This window comes from Dromiciops gliroides, chromosome 2 (genome assembly GCF_019393635.1).
Source record: "Dromiciops gliroides isolate mDroGli1 chromosome 2, mDroGli1.pri, whole genome shotgun sequence".
Classification (NCBI taxonomy): Eukaryota; Metazoa; Chordata; class Mammalia; order Microbiotheria; family Microbiotheriidae; genus Dromiciops; species Dromiciops gliroides.
The window spans coordinates 292,414,333-292,429,324 of record NC_057862.1 but is presented as its reverse complement, the minus strand read 5'-3'; the positions used below and the strand labels follow the sequence as shown (position 1 = coordinate 292,429,324).

Genomic DNA, 14,992 nt, shown 5'->3' with positions numbered 1-14,992 from the left:
TGGCACTTTATTTAGACTTAGGACCTGTGTTCATAGCTTGGCTTTGTATTTTGATGCCTGTGTGAACTCAATTTTCTCATCTATAAATTGAAGATGTTAGACTGAGTAGGTCATTTCTTTGGTCTAGTCTAACTACTCGAAGCCCTAAGACAGAAGGGGACTTAGCAATTGGAAGGTTTGCTAAAATGAGTAACATTTTCATATGGTCAGCTTAGAATTGCTTGACTTAACTAGAAAAAGTTTGTGATATTTTAAATAAATTGTTAGTAATTTGAAGTAGGTCACAATTTATAGGCCAGCGGTTTCTTTTTTTTTTTCTTTTTTTTTTTTTAGTGAGGCAATTGGGGTTAAGTGACTTGCCCAGGGTCACACAGCTAGTAAGTGTTAAGTGTCTGAGGCTGGATTTGAACTCAGGTCCTCCTGAATCCAGGGCTGGTGCTCTATCTGCTGCGCCATCTGGCTGCCCCCCAGCAGCTTCTTTAAAATATCTTTCCCATATTATTCAGGTATTACTAGTTGTATGACCCATAAACAAATTGCCAAATCTCAGTGTCCTTATCAGTAAGGTAGCATCTATCTCACAAAGTTGTTATAATAAAATCAAATAAATGTATGTAAAATACTTTGGAAACCTTAAAGTGGAGCTGTACATATCAGCTATTATTATTAGCTATATTGCTAGTGTCTAAAGGCCTTATGGTGAGCTGGGATCCTTGGTTTCCTGACTTACGTCTAGCACTCTTTCCATTGTATTGCTGTCTAATACTTGATTTTCTCCTCCTCTACAGGCCACTTCTGTTCTTGACGTCAGATATGCATCTGCTTCATGAAAGACTTGAGTAGCTTAGAATAATTTGCATTAACTACTGTTATTCAAGATATCAGGTATTACCGAACCTCAGACAGCCATCTGCATCATACCTATGTGGACAAGCAGCTATTACCAAAAAAGGCAAACACTTCCAGTCCTGTGCTGCAACTGCCTTAATTCTTTGCTCATTCCTCTGCATTGCCTCCACTTCCCAGTTTGCTTTTCGTTTCATCGGTACCTGCCTGAATGCTGGGGAGGAATCATCACGTCCCACCTAGTTTGTGGGTTTGTTTTTGAACTGTCTCCATAAATAGGAGTTACTCTCCCAACAGTCTCACTGTAATCGGCAGGGTGTGGAAGGGGGAGAAGAGTCAGCTCAGAAGGTCTAACTCTGTATTGCCTGTAATCTTTGCTTTGTGCGTATTGTAATTATAATAGTGACACTGTTAGCTTTCCAGGAAGAGCCTCCTATTCATTTTTGAGTTGACTGACCACCCCTGAGACATCATGCTTTTTCTGAAAACATAGTCTGTGTTTGTAAACTGCATCGTGACTCTTTAGTGCTGAGTGTCCCAATGCCATTCGTGGTCTCCTCAACTTAGGTCCTAATGATGGTTTATAATTGTCAGACCATAATGGGATAATGGCAGGTGTCTCATTTAAGCCAACCCCTAATAATCTGTCTTGGTGGAAAATTCACTAGTAGTGAACAGACCAGCCTAAGTTACTGTAGCTTCAAAATTTGGTTGACTAAAGTGCCCCCCCCCCAACTTGTCATTTTGCATTGTAGCCCTGGTCAGGCACACCTTCCCCTACACTCTACTCCCTGCCTTTTTCAGTACCCTTAGAGATTGAATCCAAACAACTTTATCTGGTGCTTATCCATTTGGAATTGGTGCCTTTCACATTGGGCATCCGTATCACCATTACGCTTCAATGTCATCTTCTTTCCTTAAAGCTTGCTGCTTGCCAAAGATGATTGTATTTAAATGAGGAGTGGCCAGCATGAGTGTGCTTGCCATAGACCCGAACAGGAGCACAGGTTTAGAATTTCTCCTTATTTATGAGTGGTTGAATGGCTGGTGACTACTTAGTGAAAGCCCACTGCATTTTCCTTCTTCTTTGTACGACTTGTCTCTTAATCACAACCCCCTTTGTGTAGCTATGCACCAACATTTGCTAACAAAAATACACGAGTCAAAGGATAGGGTGTAGAAATGATTGGTCAGCTTTTTGATCTAAAGAGACTATGATAAAAAGAAATATAGTCCAAGGCAGTATGATAATGCCCTTTGGTTAGATCGATAAAACATGTCTGACCAAGGCTTTAAGATTTAGAGAATAGATTTCTTTAAAGCAGGCCTTGTGTATGCAAAGATGGAGGAGGAGCAGACTAGCAAGCCACAGATTCAGATCTGTGTTAAACTCAGCCTGCATTTTTCTAGGTATAATTAACTTGTTCCTATCATCATCAACTTTGATTTCTAGTTTCTGTTTTCAATACCAAAAACAAAAAATGCTTGCCAGATGCTTTAAGGTACATTTTCTTAAGAACTTAAAATATGCAATTAAAATTGGACATGTGTTTTTAAGTCCCTCTGTGCACCTTGCTTTTTAAGCTTATTGATCCTCTACTTAGGAAGAGGGTCATCTGGGAACTGTAGATTTTTAGAAATGCTTCTGGAGAAAGATTACTCAAGTACAGAAGTCGGAGGGAAGAGAACATTTCATTTTTCCTTTTTGCACCTAAATGAGGTCTGTGTGTTGCTTAGTGGAAGCTATTGAGGAAATCAGAGGAGGAAAGATGAGAGGGGCAGCAACTGGTTGCTCTTGCATGATGACAGTAGGAGTATAACACTAGAATAATCACCTTTTAAAAAGAAAAAACAAAACAGCCAGCCTTCTGCTGAATTGGGGAATTGGCAGGGATGGTGTAGGGAAGAATCGAGGGACAATTTTGCAACAACATATGCTTTCTCTATGCTAATGGCAACACATCAGCAACTTGTGCTGCAGGCACCCTCTTGGCTTTGCCAAAAAGCTCATTTCATCTACCACAGATAGTCTTAGTAAGAAATAGTTCCTTATGGCAGTGCTTTGGAAGCCAGATGCTATTGCCTGTAATTTAGAATGGCAAACAGGTCAATACCACCAAGTCTTTAATCTTTAGTGAATTAGGCTCCAGTCCCCGTCAAGCTTCCTACCATTCATGTTTCCTAGCAAAAAAGTTTTGGCACACTCCCTAAGGGATAATAAATAGCATATAATTTTTGTTTGATAGAAGGAAAAAAATAAGTGACCCATCTTTGCTTGACTGCTGCCATTGTAGCTATATACATGAGATAGCACTGTATTTTTACCTTTGATTTTCATTACACTGTCTTTGCGATGATGTTTTAAATGTAAGAAATTGCTTAACTTTAAAAGCTAAGCAGTTTGGTCTTATTTCTATTAAGACCCCTTTTAATGGATCAAGAATTATATGCATCAAATGGTGGCATTCAGACGTGTGAAAGTCTGCAATGATAACTGCAGAAGATGTAATGTTCACTTAAATTTTGTTTTCTTAAAAATTATCAATGTGAATGTCATAATTATAAATTTTAGCGGAAACGGGAATTTATTTCTCCTAATTATAAGTTATTGTGCAAAATATGGTATCATTAAAGCAAATGATAGTTTAACTTTTAGTTTAGAATCCCCCAGAGATATAAAGTGTATGCATAAGCAAATTACATTTGTTTTATTTAATTTTTCATAGGTGTGTAAAATACTAGGTAAAGATTTTTCCACTTAACCATTTAAACACCTTGTTACTTGAATATTGTGTTAAATGTTCCTGAAACACAGTGATCAATTTTGTAATATAGCTCTCTTAACCAAGGAAATGACTATGCCTCAGTTGTGCTTAATAGTTGAGCAGTTGTGGACAATTACAGTATATGCTCTGGTCCACAGGAGCCATAGGTAGTATATATAACACAACCATTGTGTTGTGTCTTGTTAAGTTCATACCAATAAAGATACTGCTTTCCTGATAGTTTCCTGATAAAAGTTTTCAACCCAGAGGATCCCTTAATGGTCACACATAAGCCTCTAATCTACAGAAGGTCATTGGGTTTTAAAACTCCAACCATGGTGTTCAAACTAGTTTTTAAAATGTCCTTTAAAAAGTTCTCTTAAACATACCTGTACCAATTAAATATACTCATCGTCACTTTAAATTTAAACTGTGCCCTATATTTGTCTTTCTAAATATCTGATATACTGTTGGTATAATTGCACACCAAATATGAGCCAAACAGTGCATTACAGTTCACTTGGGCCACTGCTAGGTGAGCCCAGGGCAGCCACGGACTCCTCAATTGAGCCAAGGCCCTACATACAGCACCAAGCCGAAATAAGAGCCTCTCAGTTTCCCTTGTTTTAAAGTCTATTGACAAATGACCTAGGATTCAAGCTTTTAAAACAAAATTAATTCCTGTTCTCTTTATTGACTTGAGGTAGTTTTTAGCTAGTCTGATGCTGATGATCCCGTGCAGGGGCCTAATTGCCTACAATCTTTCAGCCACTCCCTGGATTTGTGGAGCTTTTTCTGTTGATCGTGAAGCACAATTGCAGTAACAGTTCAGAAGAAGGAAGGTCAGTATAGTCTATGCATGTTGTATAATAATGAGTGTTTACAGTCATATTCTCTGAAGATGAAAATTTATACTGGATTGTATAGTATTATTCCATTATGTAGATTTTATCAATTTTGTTAAGTGCTTTTAGACAGCTTAAAAAGTTTTTCAAGATTTTAAAAGATGTATAAGGTTAAGTTTGCAAATATAATGGAAATGCTGTATAGCTTTTGAAGTGATAAATTACACGTTGGAATTTTAAAGAAAGTATGTTGTAATAATGCTGTTGTAAGTAATATTTTAACGTCTCTCCGGCCTGTTTTTTTATTATTCAGCACATTTATTGTGGTGAATGTTCATAGCATTATAAACTTGCTAAGCCATTGAAAGGTAAAAGGTAACTTTTGTTTTTTTGATTATCATTTTATTGTAAATGGAATTATAGTGGAGATTGAAAAATTCATTTGTGAAATAATGCATAATTCAATTTTTTCTATGATTTGCAATGTTCGCTGATATAAAATAAAACCTTTTCAAGCCATGGATGTAATAAAACGTGGAGTAAAACCACCTCTTCTCCCCCCCCCCTCCCCCCAACGAAAATGTTCTAAACTGGTATTTTCTGTTTGGTATTGGCAAGGTTATAGTTTATCTAAAAATATTAGCCCAGGAATTGAACCCTCTTGTTGTTCTTTTGGTTTTTTGTGAGGCAGTTGGGGTTAAGTGACTTGCCCAGGGTCACATAGCTAGTAAGTATCAAGTGTCTGAGGTTAGATTTGAACTCAGGTCCTTCTGACTCCAGGGCCAGTGCTCAATTCACCGCGCCCCCCAGCTGCCCCCTCGGTATTCTTAATCCCTTCCTGAAATAAAGACATCAAATATATTTGTTTTCCACCTGTATGCACATTTATATCTAAAGTTTCTTTAGTAACATTTGATTGATCAGGAAGAGAGTTACATGGCCCTCTTTTCATACTTAACTATTTTCCCCATATATGCAGTTTTGTGAAGAGCTAACTGAAGTCAACAAATATCACAGCTCTTAAAATGGAACTAAATTTCTTCTTAAGGGACCTTGCTAATCTTCCTTTTTTTAACCTTTTAATCAGAATATTTGTTGAGCTTAAAAGTGAAATGTGGGTTTGAGCATAGTAATTGTCTTGGGTTTGTCTACATTAGTCCCATATTTCAGGTGGACAAGGTCCCTTGTAGCATTGTGAAGTTAATTCTTGGTGACTCACGTTGATATGAGCCAGGTTAAAGAGTCTGCATTAGTCTAGCTACCTGTTTTTCTTTTTTCCAGGGTTAGGCAAAGAAAAAAAAGTCAGAGATTTACAACAGATAGCAAGTGTTAAATAACAGCAAGCAAGAAAGGATAAATGATGTTTGAAGTTGTAACACCTACCTAGCTACTCCTGAACCCCAGGATACTCAGATTTGGGGCAAAGGCTTATTCAAACCATAAAACTTTACACCACTGAAGCTAAAGGTTGAAATTATGGTGATCTGCCTTTGTTTCCCTAATTTTTTTTTTTTAATAATCTCACCAGAGGGAGAAGTGTCTAAAAGGGTGATATCACCCCAAATCATTTCTTGCATTGTTGGTCAACCTTCAAGAGTTCCCACTGTACATGCTATAATCACTGGGCTAATGAGAAGTGGACTCCTTCCCATTTGTGCTCTAAGTAACGAGGTAAATTCACATGTGAGTCAAAAGGCTTTATTAGTGCTATGTAACAATGTATATGAAAACATGAGAGAACTATGTAATCAGATGCATACTTAGTGTGTATATGTGTATATGTATCCCTGTCTGTATATATATATGTAAATAGATATACACATACAGGGTGTCCCAAAAGTTTTAGTGTAGTTTTAAAGTTTTAATTACTTAAGAAATATAAATGTTACAGACTTGTAATAAAAAAAGCGGGGAGGTTATTTGTTTTTAAAATATTGATGTTTCTTATTAAAAGTTATATATAACTATCTTGTGTTATATATTGCTCTATCCAAGTTTATAGAAACTTTCATCAACTGTTGCTTAATGACAGAAAGGATTGTATTTGTAATCCTAGCTCTAAGAACATCTCAAGAACAAGTTTTTGATGCATACATGACAATTGACATGATCCCACAAGAAAAGGTATAATGAAGATAAGGTGACCAAGCAAGAAGACTTACTCTTCCAGATTTCTGGTCTGAGAAAGTTTCATCCAGAAACTTTTTGAAATAAAAAACTAAATATAAGAAAAATTTGAACAAACTTTCAATTTTTTAAAATAAATTTTATGAATTTTTTCAGATTTCTTTTATGTCTCATTTACACTTCCAAAAATGTCATTATGAACAAAGTTTGCTTCTTGACTTGGTGCCACTGAATCTAATCCTGAATTTAGCTCTCCTGAGAAAACCTCTGAATTTTGTCATGCTATAAGACCACAACAGAGGCAGCAGCTTAAAAGTTTTATTGATGCCTCTCTTCCCGCGCCCCTAAGTGCTAGATCCCACTTTTCCCCATTGATTAATGAGCTCTGCCCATAGCATATGAGCTTCTTGAGTGCAGGAATAATATTTTTGCTATGTATCTATGGTGCTTGCACAGTGCATGGCCCTTAGTAAAAAACAGTGAATGCTTGTTTACTAACATTACAACATATTTAAATATTAATACTGTTCAGAAAACCACATGGTTGAGAGGCTTAATTTAAGTGTTGCTTTATTCTATTGGGAAGGGACAACTTTATCCTTTCACCTTCTAAAATAACCCCAATCAAGAGGTCATTCAGGTGTTTGGGGTTTGGTTTTGTTTTAAATATTTCCAGTGACAAGCTTAGTAACCTCTTGTGACATCTCCTTCCACTTTGGACAGCTCTGATTGTCAAGAAATTTTTATGTGGTGCATACTTAATTATCTTTGGATTTATAATGTTTCCATGTTATCCTCAAGGATATCATGAGAAACTTTGTCAAATAATTTGCTCAAATTCAGCAATGTCTCTGGCATTCCACAAAGCTAGAGTATTGAGTAATTGTTTCATAAAAGAACATGAAATTACTCTGTCATGGCTTGTTCTTGACTCCATTCTGATTCCTAAAAAATCCCTACTTTCTTTTTATAATGTTCATAATTTTTTGAGGGATGATCAAGTCTTGACAAATATTCCCATCTCCTGGAAACTTTCCTGTGCTCACTGCCCTTTACTACACTTCTTGGAATCCTCTGCTGACTTGGTTGGGCAAGTTCCTTTTCCATGCTTGGCCTCAGTTTCCTCATTTTGAAAAATATTTTTGTAAGCAATATGTTTGTAAGCAATCTGATTTTTATCACTGTTTTGGAACTCTCATTACTAATTAATGTAGCTACTCTAACTTGTAGTCTTAAGAGAGTTGCCTTGGTCATTGAGAGGTTGCAAAATGACCATAGTCACATTGCCAGTATATGTCTTGAGGCAGGACTTTAAACTCAGATCTTCCTGAATAAACAGTTTGTGTTCTCAAGGTCACATTTTATTTGGGGAAAGAGGGATAGTGGTGGGCAGGATAAAGTAGGCTTACTGAACGGAGTGTATTTGTATGTATGTGGATTATAAATAATACAATGAGAAATCACCTCAGCTGGGGGAGCAGGAAAAGACAAGATATATATATAGAGAGAGATTAAGTGACTTGGATGGCAGCGGTAGCCCTCAGAAAAATCCCTTAGTCTTCTAGCCTGTTCAGACACTATCTGGATTATTGTGACCAGGATGGTGAGAGCATTGGATGTTATGAGATTGAGAAGTTTTTAGCTTCCAAAAAAAAAAAAAAAGTAAAACTTAGCCTAATAGTATCATGTGGGAAAAGGTAAGATTTGCTCTGGGTGATCCCAGACAGAACTAGAATCAGTTGACATGTAGAAGAAGGATTTTGGTTTAATATCAGAACGTTTCCTAATAATTAGAGATGTCCAAAAGTGGAGTAAACCTCTCCATTGGGCAATGATTCCCCTAATCTCTAGAGACCTTCAAAATTAGGCTGTGTGACTGTTGGAATGTTTGTTGTAGAGGGGATTTTTCAGGCAAGGGTTGGACTAGATAAAGCATGAGATCCCTTCCAACTGTCAGTTCAGTGATTCTAAGTAACTTCTTAGCTGGGCTTTTCAGCAGGTGGGAATGAGAGAATGCCAAGTCAAATGACTGGTCCTTTTCCACATCTCTCTGCCCTAAACCTCTCTAAATTAGAAAACCGGAGCTCAGAGAAGGAAAGTGATAATATGCCAAGCCGAACTAGTGACAGAACCAGAATTCAACTGAAGAAACTCCTATTTGTTGTAATGCACATTGTTTGTGCTGTTGAGCCAAAGATGAAAAACAGGGACTGACCTTGAGCTTACTATCCAATATGGGAGATACAATAAGTACTTTCAGATACAAAGGAGAGAACTGGACAAAGTGCTCTATGGATATAGGAGGAAGACCAGGGGAAAGGGATAATACTTGAGCTTGTCTGAAGCAAGATGTAGTAAGCATTCATTACCTACTTTGTGCCCAACAATACAAAGACAAGAAAAAAATTAAGGCTTCTGCTCTCAAGGAGCTTGCTTTCTGATGAAGCAGGCAATATGTACTATGTAATTATATACAAATTGGATACAAGTTAATGAGAACAGGAAAATGAGACCCAGGAAAGATTATACAGAAGGTGACAGTCATGCTTAATTTTGAGGGGAACTGAGGGATACATACTAAGAAGCAAGAGTGAGGAGGCAGTGCATAGGGACTAGAAGGGAGAGCAGAGATGGCTTTTAATAGCCAGAAAAATAAGGGAAGCATATTCTTAGTATTGAGAGGGGAGGGGGGAAGGGAAGTTTTTGTATAATTATCTGTCTATCCACCCCCACCCCCAAGGAAGACTACCAGACCAGACCATTGTGGCATGAAAGTGGTAAGCTTGGAAATGATGATGGTGAGGCAGAAGACAGATCATTAATTTGGATACACTTTTAATTAACTCTAGTTGGGAGAGTATATTGGAACCCCCATCACTTCTTTTGTGCCTCACTTTCCTCTTCTGTAAAATGAAGTTGTACATTATTAGCTCTGTTTCCTTCTAGTTCTAACTCCTATGATAGACATCCTTGCCTCCTGAATCTTCTGAGGGCAATTGTCAAGTGATTGAGATGGGGCACTTGAACTTTTAGGCTGGTGTTTGAAGAGGTAGGAAAGAAATTTATTTGCTTGATTGACATATAATTTCTGGGATAAAACCTCTCCCACAAGGGGCACAAATCCCATTAATAATACATGGTTCTTTTTTTGGTTTTGTTTGGTTTTTGCAGGGCAATGAGGGTTAAGTGACTTGCCCAGGGTCACACAGCTGGTAAGTGTCAAGTGTCTGAGGCTGGATTTAGGTCCTCCTGACTCCAGGGCCAGTGCTCTATCCACTGCACCACCTAGCTGCCGAACTCCTCCTATTTTAAGAACCATTGTATTATTGAGGGCAGCTAGGTGACGCAATGGATAGAGCACCAGCCCTGGAGTCAGGAAGACCTGAGTTCAAATCCAGCCTCAGACACTTGACACTTACTAGCTGTGTGACCCTGGGCAAGTCACTGAACCCCAATCACCTCATTCAAAAAAAACCCCCAAAACCAGGAGGAGTAAAGCCCCTAAGACTTAGCGTACACAGGAGACTGGTGGCAAATGATTCCCTAGCCCTTCATGGTCAGGAGCTATGCTAAGTCTACTAGGCTTACTCAAGAACTTCTGTCAGATTTTCTACCCCTGCCTGGTAACCTGATCCTGATTCATTGTTGCCTTGCCTTGTCTATTTTGGCGGAAGGCTATAATCAAGAGACTGGAGAAAATGACAAAGCAGATAGGAAAGAAATTTGTCGGGTAGAATTGTTAGGATTTAGTGACAATCCAAATGCTGGGAAAAAGGGAACAACTCAATGACATTTCTGAGGTTTGGTGGATGGAGAGATGCAATCAACAGAAATTAGGAAGTGAGGGGTAGGTTCTGGGTAAAGGAACATAGGATTTGAAACTGGAGAGGAACCTCATGTCCTCTGGGTCCAACACCTTCATTTTACAGACAAGGCATCATGCCCAGAAAGGTTGTTGGTGCCCTTTCCATTATGCTTGTTTGGTGGGTTCAGTTTTGGATGTATTGAGTTTTAAGTTAAGAAGGTCCTCTTAAGGATGTGAACTTCCCTCTCCATGAGAGTGAAGCAGTATAGTGTGATGGAAAGGATATTCATTGGACTGAGTCAGGATTGGTTTACAGTTTAGTTTTCTATCTCAAGTGAATGATTTTGATTAGTATTTTGAAATCACTTAATGTTTTTAACAGTTTACTACTTTAATGGTCAATAACAGTTTGACCACAGGAAGTATAGTTGACAGGTCAGAAGAGGGACAAGTCAGACTACTCTTTCATCACAGCCTTTTGGATAAGGGGTCAAGATGTAGTCAGGGAGCCTGGGAACTGAGCTCAAGTCCTACATGTCCAACTACCTGCTGGACCTTTCCACCTAGAAGTACTTCAGACTCAAAACCCATCTCTCCTCTCAACTTCCTTGTTTTACTTTTCTCCTCCCCTACCAAAACAGGCAGGACTACAAGGAAGAGTCAGGATTAGTTCAGCAGGCTAAAGCAGAAAGAGGCAGAAATCCTACAGTCCTAGCCACATCCTTGCCTAGAGGAATGGCACCAACATCCAGTAATACATGTTCAAAACCTGAGAATAGTTTTTGATCTTCTTTCTCACCCGCCACCCCCCACCACCACATCCAATGCCCAGTGTTGTCAATTTTATCACTTTAATTTTTCTCATCTGTTTCTTTTCTACTCAAACCTAGTTCTAGGTCCTTTCTTCTCTCCTTTTTTAAAAATATTTTTTAAAATTCTAAATTTAAACACCAAATAAAATGAGTACTTCTATATATAAAGTACAGTAAAAACAGGATTGGACATGAAGCTGCAAATCTTGTGGTTCCTCTTAAGTATATGATATATTGTTTCTGGCCTTCTGTTTTCTTCTTTGCATTAAAAAAAAAGCCTGTCTCTTCCATTCTCTATTTTTGGTTAATGTATTGCTGGTCTCCCTCTCCCTTTCACCTAAAATCCCTTGTCAGTCAACAAGCATTTTATTAAGGGCTAACAATGTGCTAATTGCTGATAATACAAATACAAGCAAAAAAAAAAAAAAAAGAAAGAAAGAAAGCTTCTTGAGAGCAGGAACTAATAGAATATAACCCATAAAATGAATCCTCAAAAGAGGAGGAGAAGGCCCAAGGTGTTCTCGAAGTAGCCATGATGAAGTAAGAAGAGGTCAGAAGGCAATGTGTATTAAGGACAGTTTCTCCTGATTCAGCCTACTGAAGCTCCTGTCTGAGTTGCCCATTGTTAACCACAGTCAAAGGTCAAAAGATTCCTTGTGCTATTTCTGTATGGCTCATTCAGGCAACCACGAAGTGCTATCACAATGTTGGAAGAAAATGAATTAAATAAAACTTTTCAAAAGCTATTTCACAGCTGATTTTATTAAAAAGAAGAGAGCCAAATTACCACTATCAAAAATGAAAAAAAAATGTAGAACAAATGAAGATAAAATAAAGGAAATTATTATAAACTTTCTCCTAATTATGTGACAATAAAACTAATGGCTTTAATGAAAAAGATGAATGTTTACAAAACATAAAATGCTCAGATTGACTAAACAAAAAATAGAGAATTTAACAATCTCAGAAAAAAAAGAAATTGAATAAGCCCATAATGAATTCCTAAACAAAAAAGCCTAGGACCAGATGGATTCACAAATTATATCAAACATTTTTTTAAGATTCTAACATGCAGCCTGCTTTTCAAAAAATAGCAAAAGAAGAAGTCTTTTCATATCCTTTTTATGAAACAAATACGGTCTTGATACCTAAACCAAGGCGAGTTTAAAGCTGGACAAAAACTACTGACCAACATCCCTAATGGACTTGACCCAAATATAATACCAGCAGGAGGCCCCTCCTGCTACATATAAAGAACCATGCTGTGACCAGGTTAAAATTATACCAGGAATTCAGGGTTGGTTCAATATTAGGAAAACTTATCAACTAAATAGATAATATTAATAACAAACTCCTAAGAAAAGATCTTGTAAAGTCTTTTGACAAAATATAACGCCTCTTCTTGTTTGAATAGAAAACATTGGAATAAATGCACCTTCCTTTCATACGGTAAGTAGTGTCCATTGAAAACCAAAAGGTAGTATTATATGTAATAGGGATAAACCAGTAAGATCAATAGTCAAGTGTATCCATTATCACCACTACTACTTAATGCAGTCCTTGAAATGGTAGCAATAAGACAAGAAAAAGAAATTGAGCCAATAAGCATAAGGAGGAAACAAATTTATCATTCTTTGCATATGATATGATGGTTTACTTAGGGAACCCTAGAGTCAACTAAAAATTGAAGCAATAACTTCAGCAAGGTTTCAGGGTGTAAAATAAATGCATAAATCATCAGCATTTCTATATATTAATAACAAAACCCAGCAGGAGGAAATACAAAGAAAGATTATATTTCAATAACTACAGAATGTATAAAATACTTGGATATCAACCTGTCAAGTCACATCCAGGAACTATATACAAGTACAAAACATTCTTTATAGAAATAAAGATAGACCTAAGTAACTGGAGAAACATTAATTGCTTGAGGGTTGACACAGTATAATAAAAATGAACACATTACCTAAATTAATTTGTGTCTTCACTGCTGTAACTATTAAACTATCAAAGGATTACTTTATGGTACTAAAAAGCAATACTAATGAAATTCCTTTGGAGGAACAAAAGGTTAAGAACCTCATAGGAAAAAAATTAAAAAGGGGGAAAGGAAGGGACCTAGCACTACCACATCTCAAACTATACTATGAAGCAGTAATCATCAAAACTATTGGGTACTGGCAACTAGGTGGCACAGGGGATAGAACTCTGGGCCTAAAGTCAGGAGATGATCTGAGGTCAAATATGACCTGAGTCATAGCCGTGTGAAGGTGAACTTAACACTTAACATCTGTCTGTCTCCTCATTCGTAAAATTTGAATGATAACAGCTACCTTCCAAAACTGTGAGGATAAGATGAGGTAATATTTATAAAGCAGTTTGCAAATCCCAAAGTGCTATGTAAATACTATTATTGCTGGTTAAGAAACAGGTTCCAAAGTGGAACAGATTAGGTATACATTAGGTATTTAGAATAGGTTTACAATACAAATTGGAAGCAAGGATGAAATTGTTTTAAAGATCTACAAATAGGGGAAGAGTTCAAGGCCACAAATAAGGGAAAGGGTCCCAGAAGATAAAACGGACAGTAAGAGTCATTCCCTAATTGATAAATGTCCGAACGATATGAGCAGGAAGTATTTATTTCCCCTATTTATAGAACTGGAAGACAATTTCTTCCTTCTGATCTAATTATAATTTCACAACTTTTATGTCTCTCAGTATCCATTTGGATGTTATATGGTTCCTGTTCTGTTTTTCCTGTTGCCATAATTTGCAGTGATGAAAAGTCTTTTAATTGGTTGATGCTGGAACTGATAATGTATTGAGCATGTTCTGAAGCATGGGGAAAGACCTTTCCATTATGCATACTTGAAAGCAGGCTCACCAAGGATTAAACCACATGTTCCTGGGTGGGGCAGGGCCCTCATCCATTACATAAGTCAATATAATGTATACAAAATTAATATCTAATATATTAGTTTGGGGAGGGAACATACTAACAGCTGTGAGGGATCAGGAAAGGATTCCTGAACAAGCTGGTAAGTCAACTGAGTCTTGGGGACCAAAGATTCCAAGAGGCAGAGGTGAGGCAGAAGGAGTGAAATCCAGGGAGAAAACTCTGAAAGCTTAGAGATAGGAGATGGAATGTAGTATGCAGAATGTGAAGTATGACATTATAGCTGGATCACAAAGTGTATAAAAGACAGTAATGTGTAAGAAGATGGGAAAGGGAGGGAGAGGTAGTTCATTTTAAAGTTCAGCAGAATTTCTATCTGACTCTAGAGGTAATATTGGTGTTTATTGTAGGGGTGTCATGATCAGACCTGGCAGGTTTGTGAAAGGGAAATTGGGAGAAGCTTGAGGCAGGGAGAGCAAATAGGCTTTTGCAATAGATCAGGGGAGAAGTGATGAGCCTGAAAGGTGGTTATTGTGTTAGTGAAGATAAAGGAAGGAAGCATTTTTAAGTGCTTTATGAATATCACTTTATTTGTTCTCCACAACCACCCTGGAAGATAGGTGCTATTATACCCATTTTGCTGATGAAGAAATGAGGCAAACATTTTAAAGCCCAACATCTTATACCTAGTAAGTGTGGGAGGTGGGGGGGATAGATAGAAGGGTGGTGTGTACTCAGGTCTTTCTAACTCCAGGCCTAGTACTCTGTACATATGAGAAACGTTGTGGAGGGACAATGAACAAAATTTGACAACTGGTTGGATATGTGAACTGAGTAAGGGTCAAGAATCAAAAATGAGACTAGTTAGATTACTAGAAGGATGGTTATGC

At 37.4% G+C, this 14,992-nt stretch overlaps 1 protein-coding gene across 1 annotated transcript in view; it reads left to right on the top strand.

Annotated features, from left to right (window-relative positions):
• Window positions 1-6,702, top strand: part of RCOR1 (REST corepressor 1) — a 111,418-nt gene extending 104,716 nt beyond the window's left edge. Inside the window, exon 12 of the mRNA XM_043985056.1 lies at window positions 789-6,702. Coding sequence (XP_043840991.1) covers window positions 789-830 — 42 coding nt within the window. The 3' untranslated portion in view covers window positions 831-6,702. The remainder of the gene's footprint in view (window positions 1-788) is intronic.
• Window positions 6,703-14,992: the final 8,290 nt, after the last annotated feature.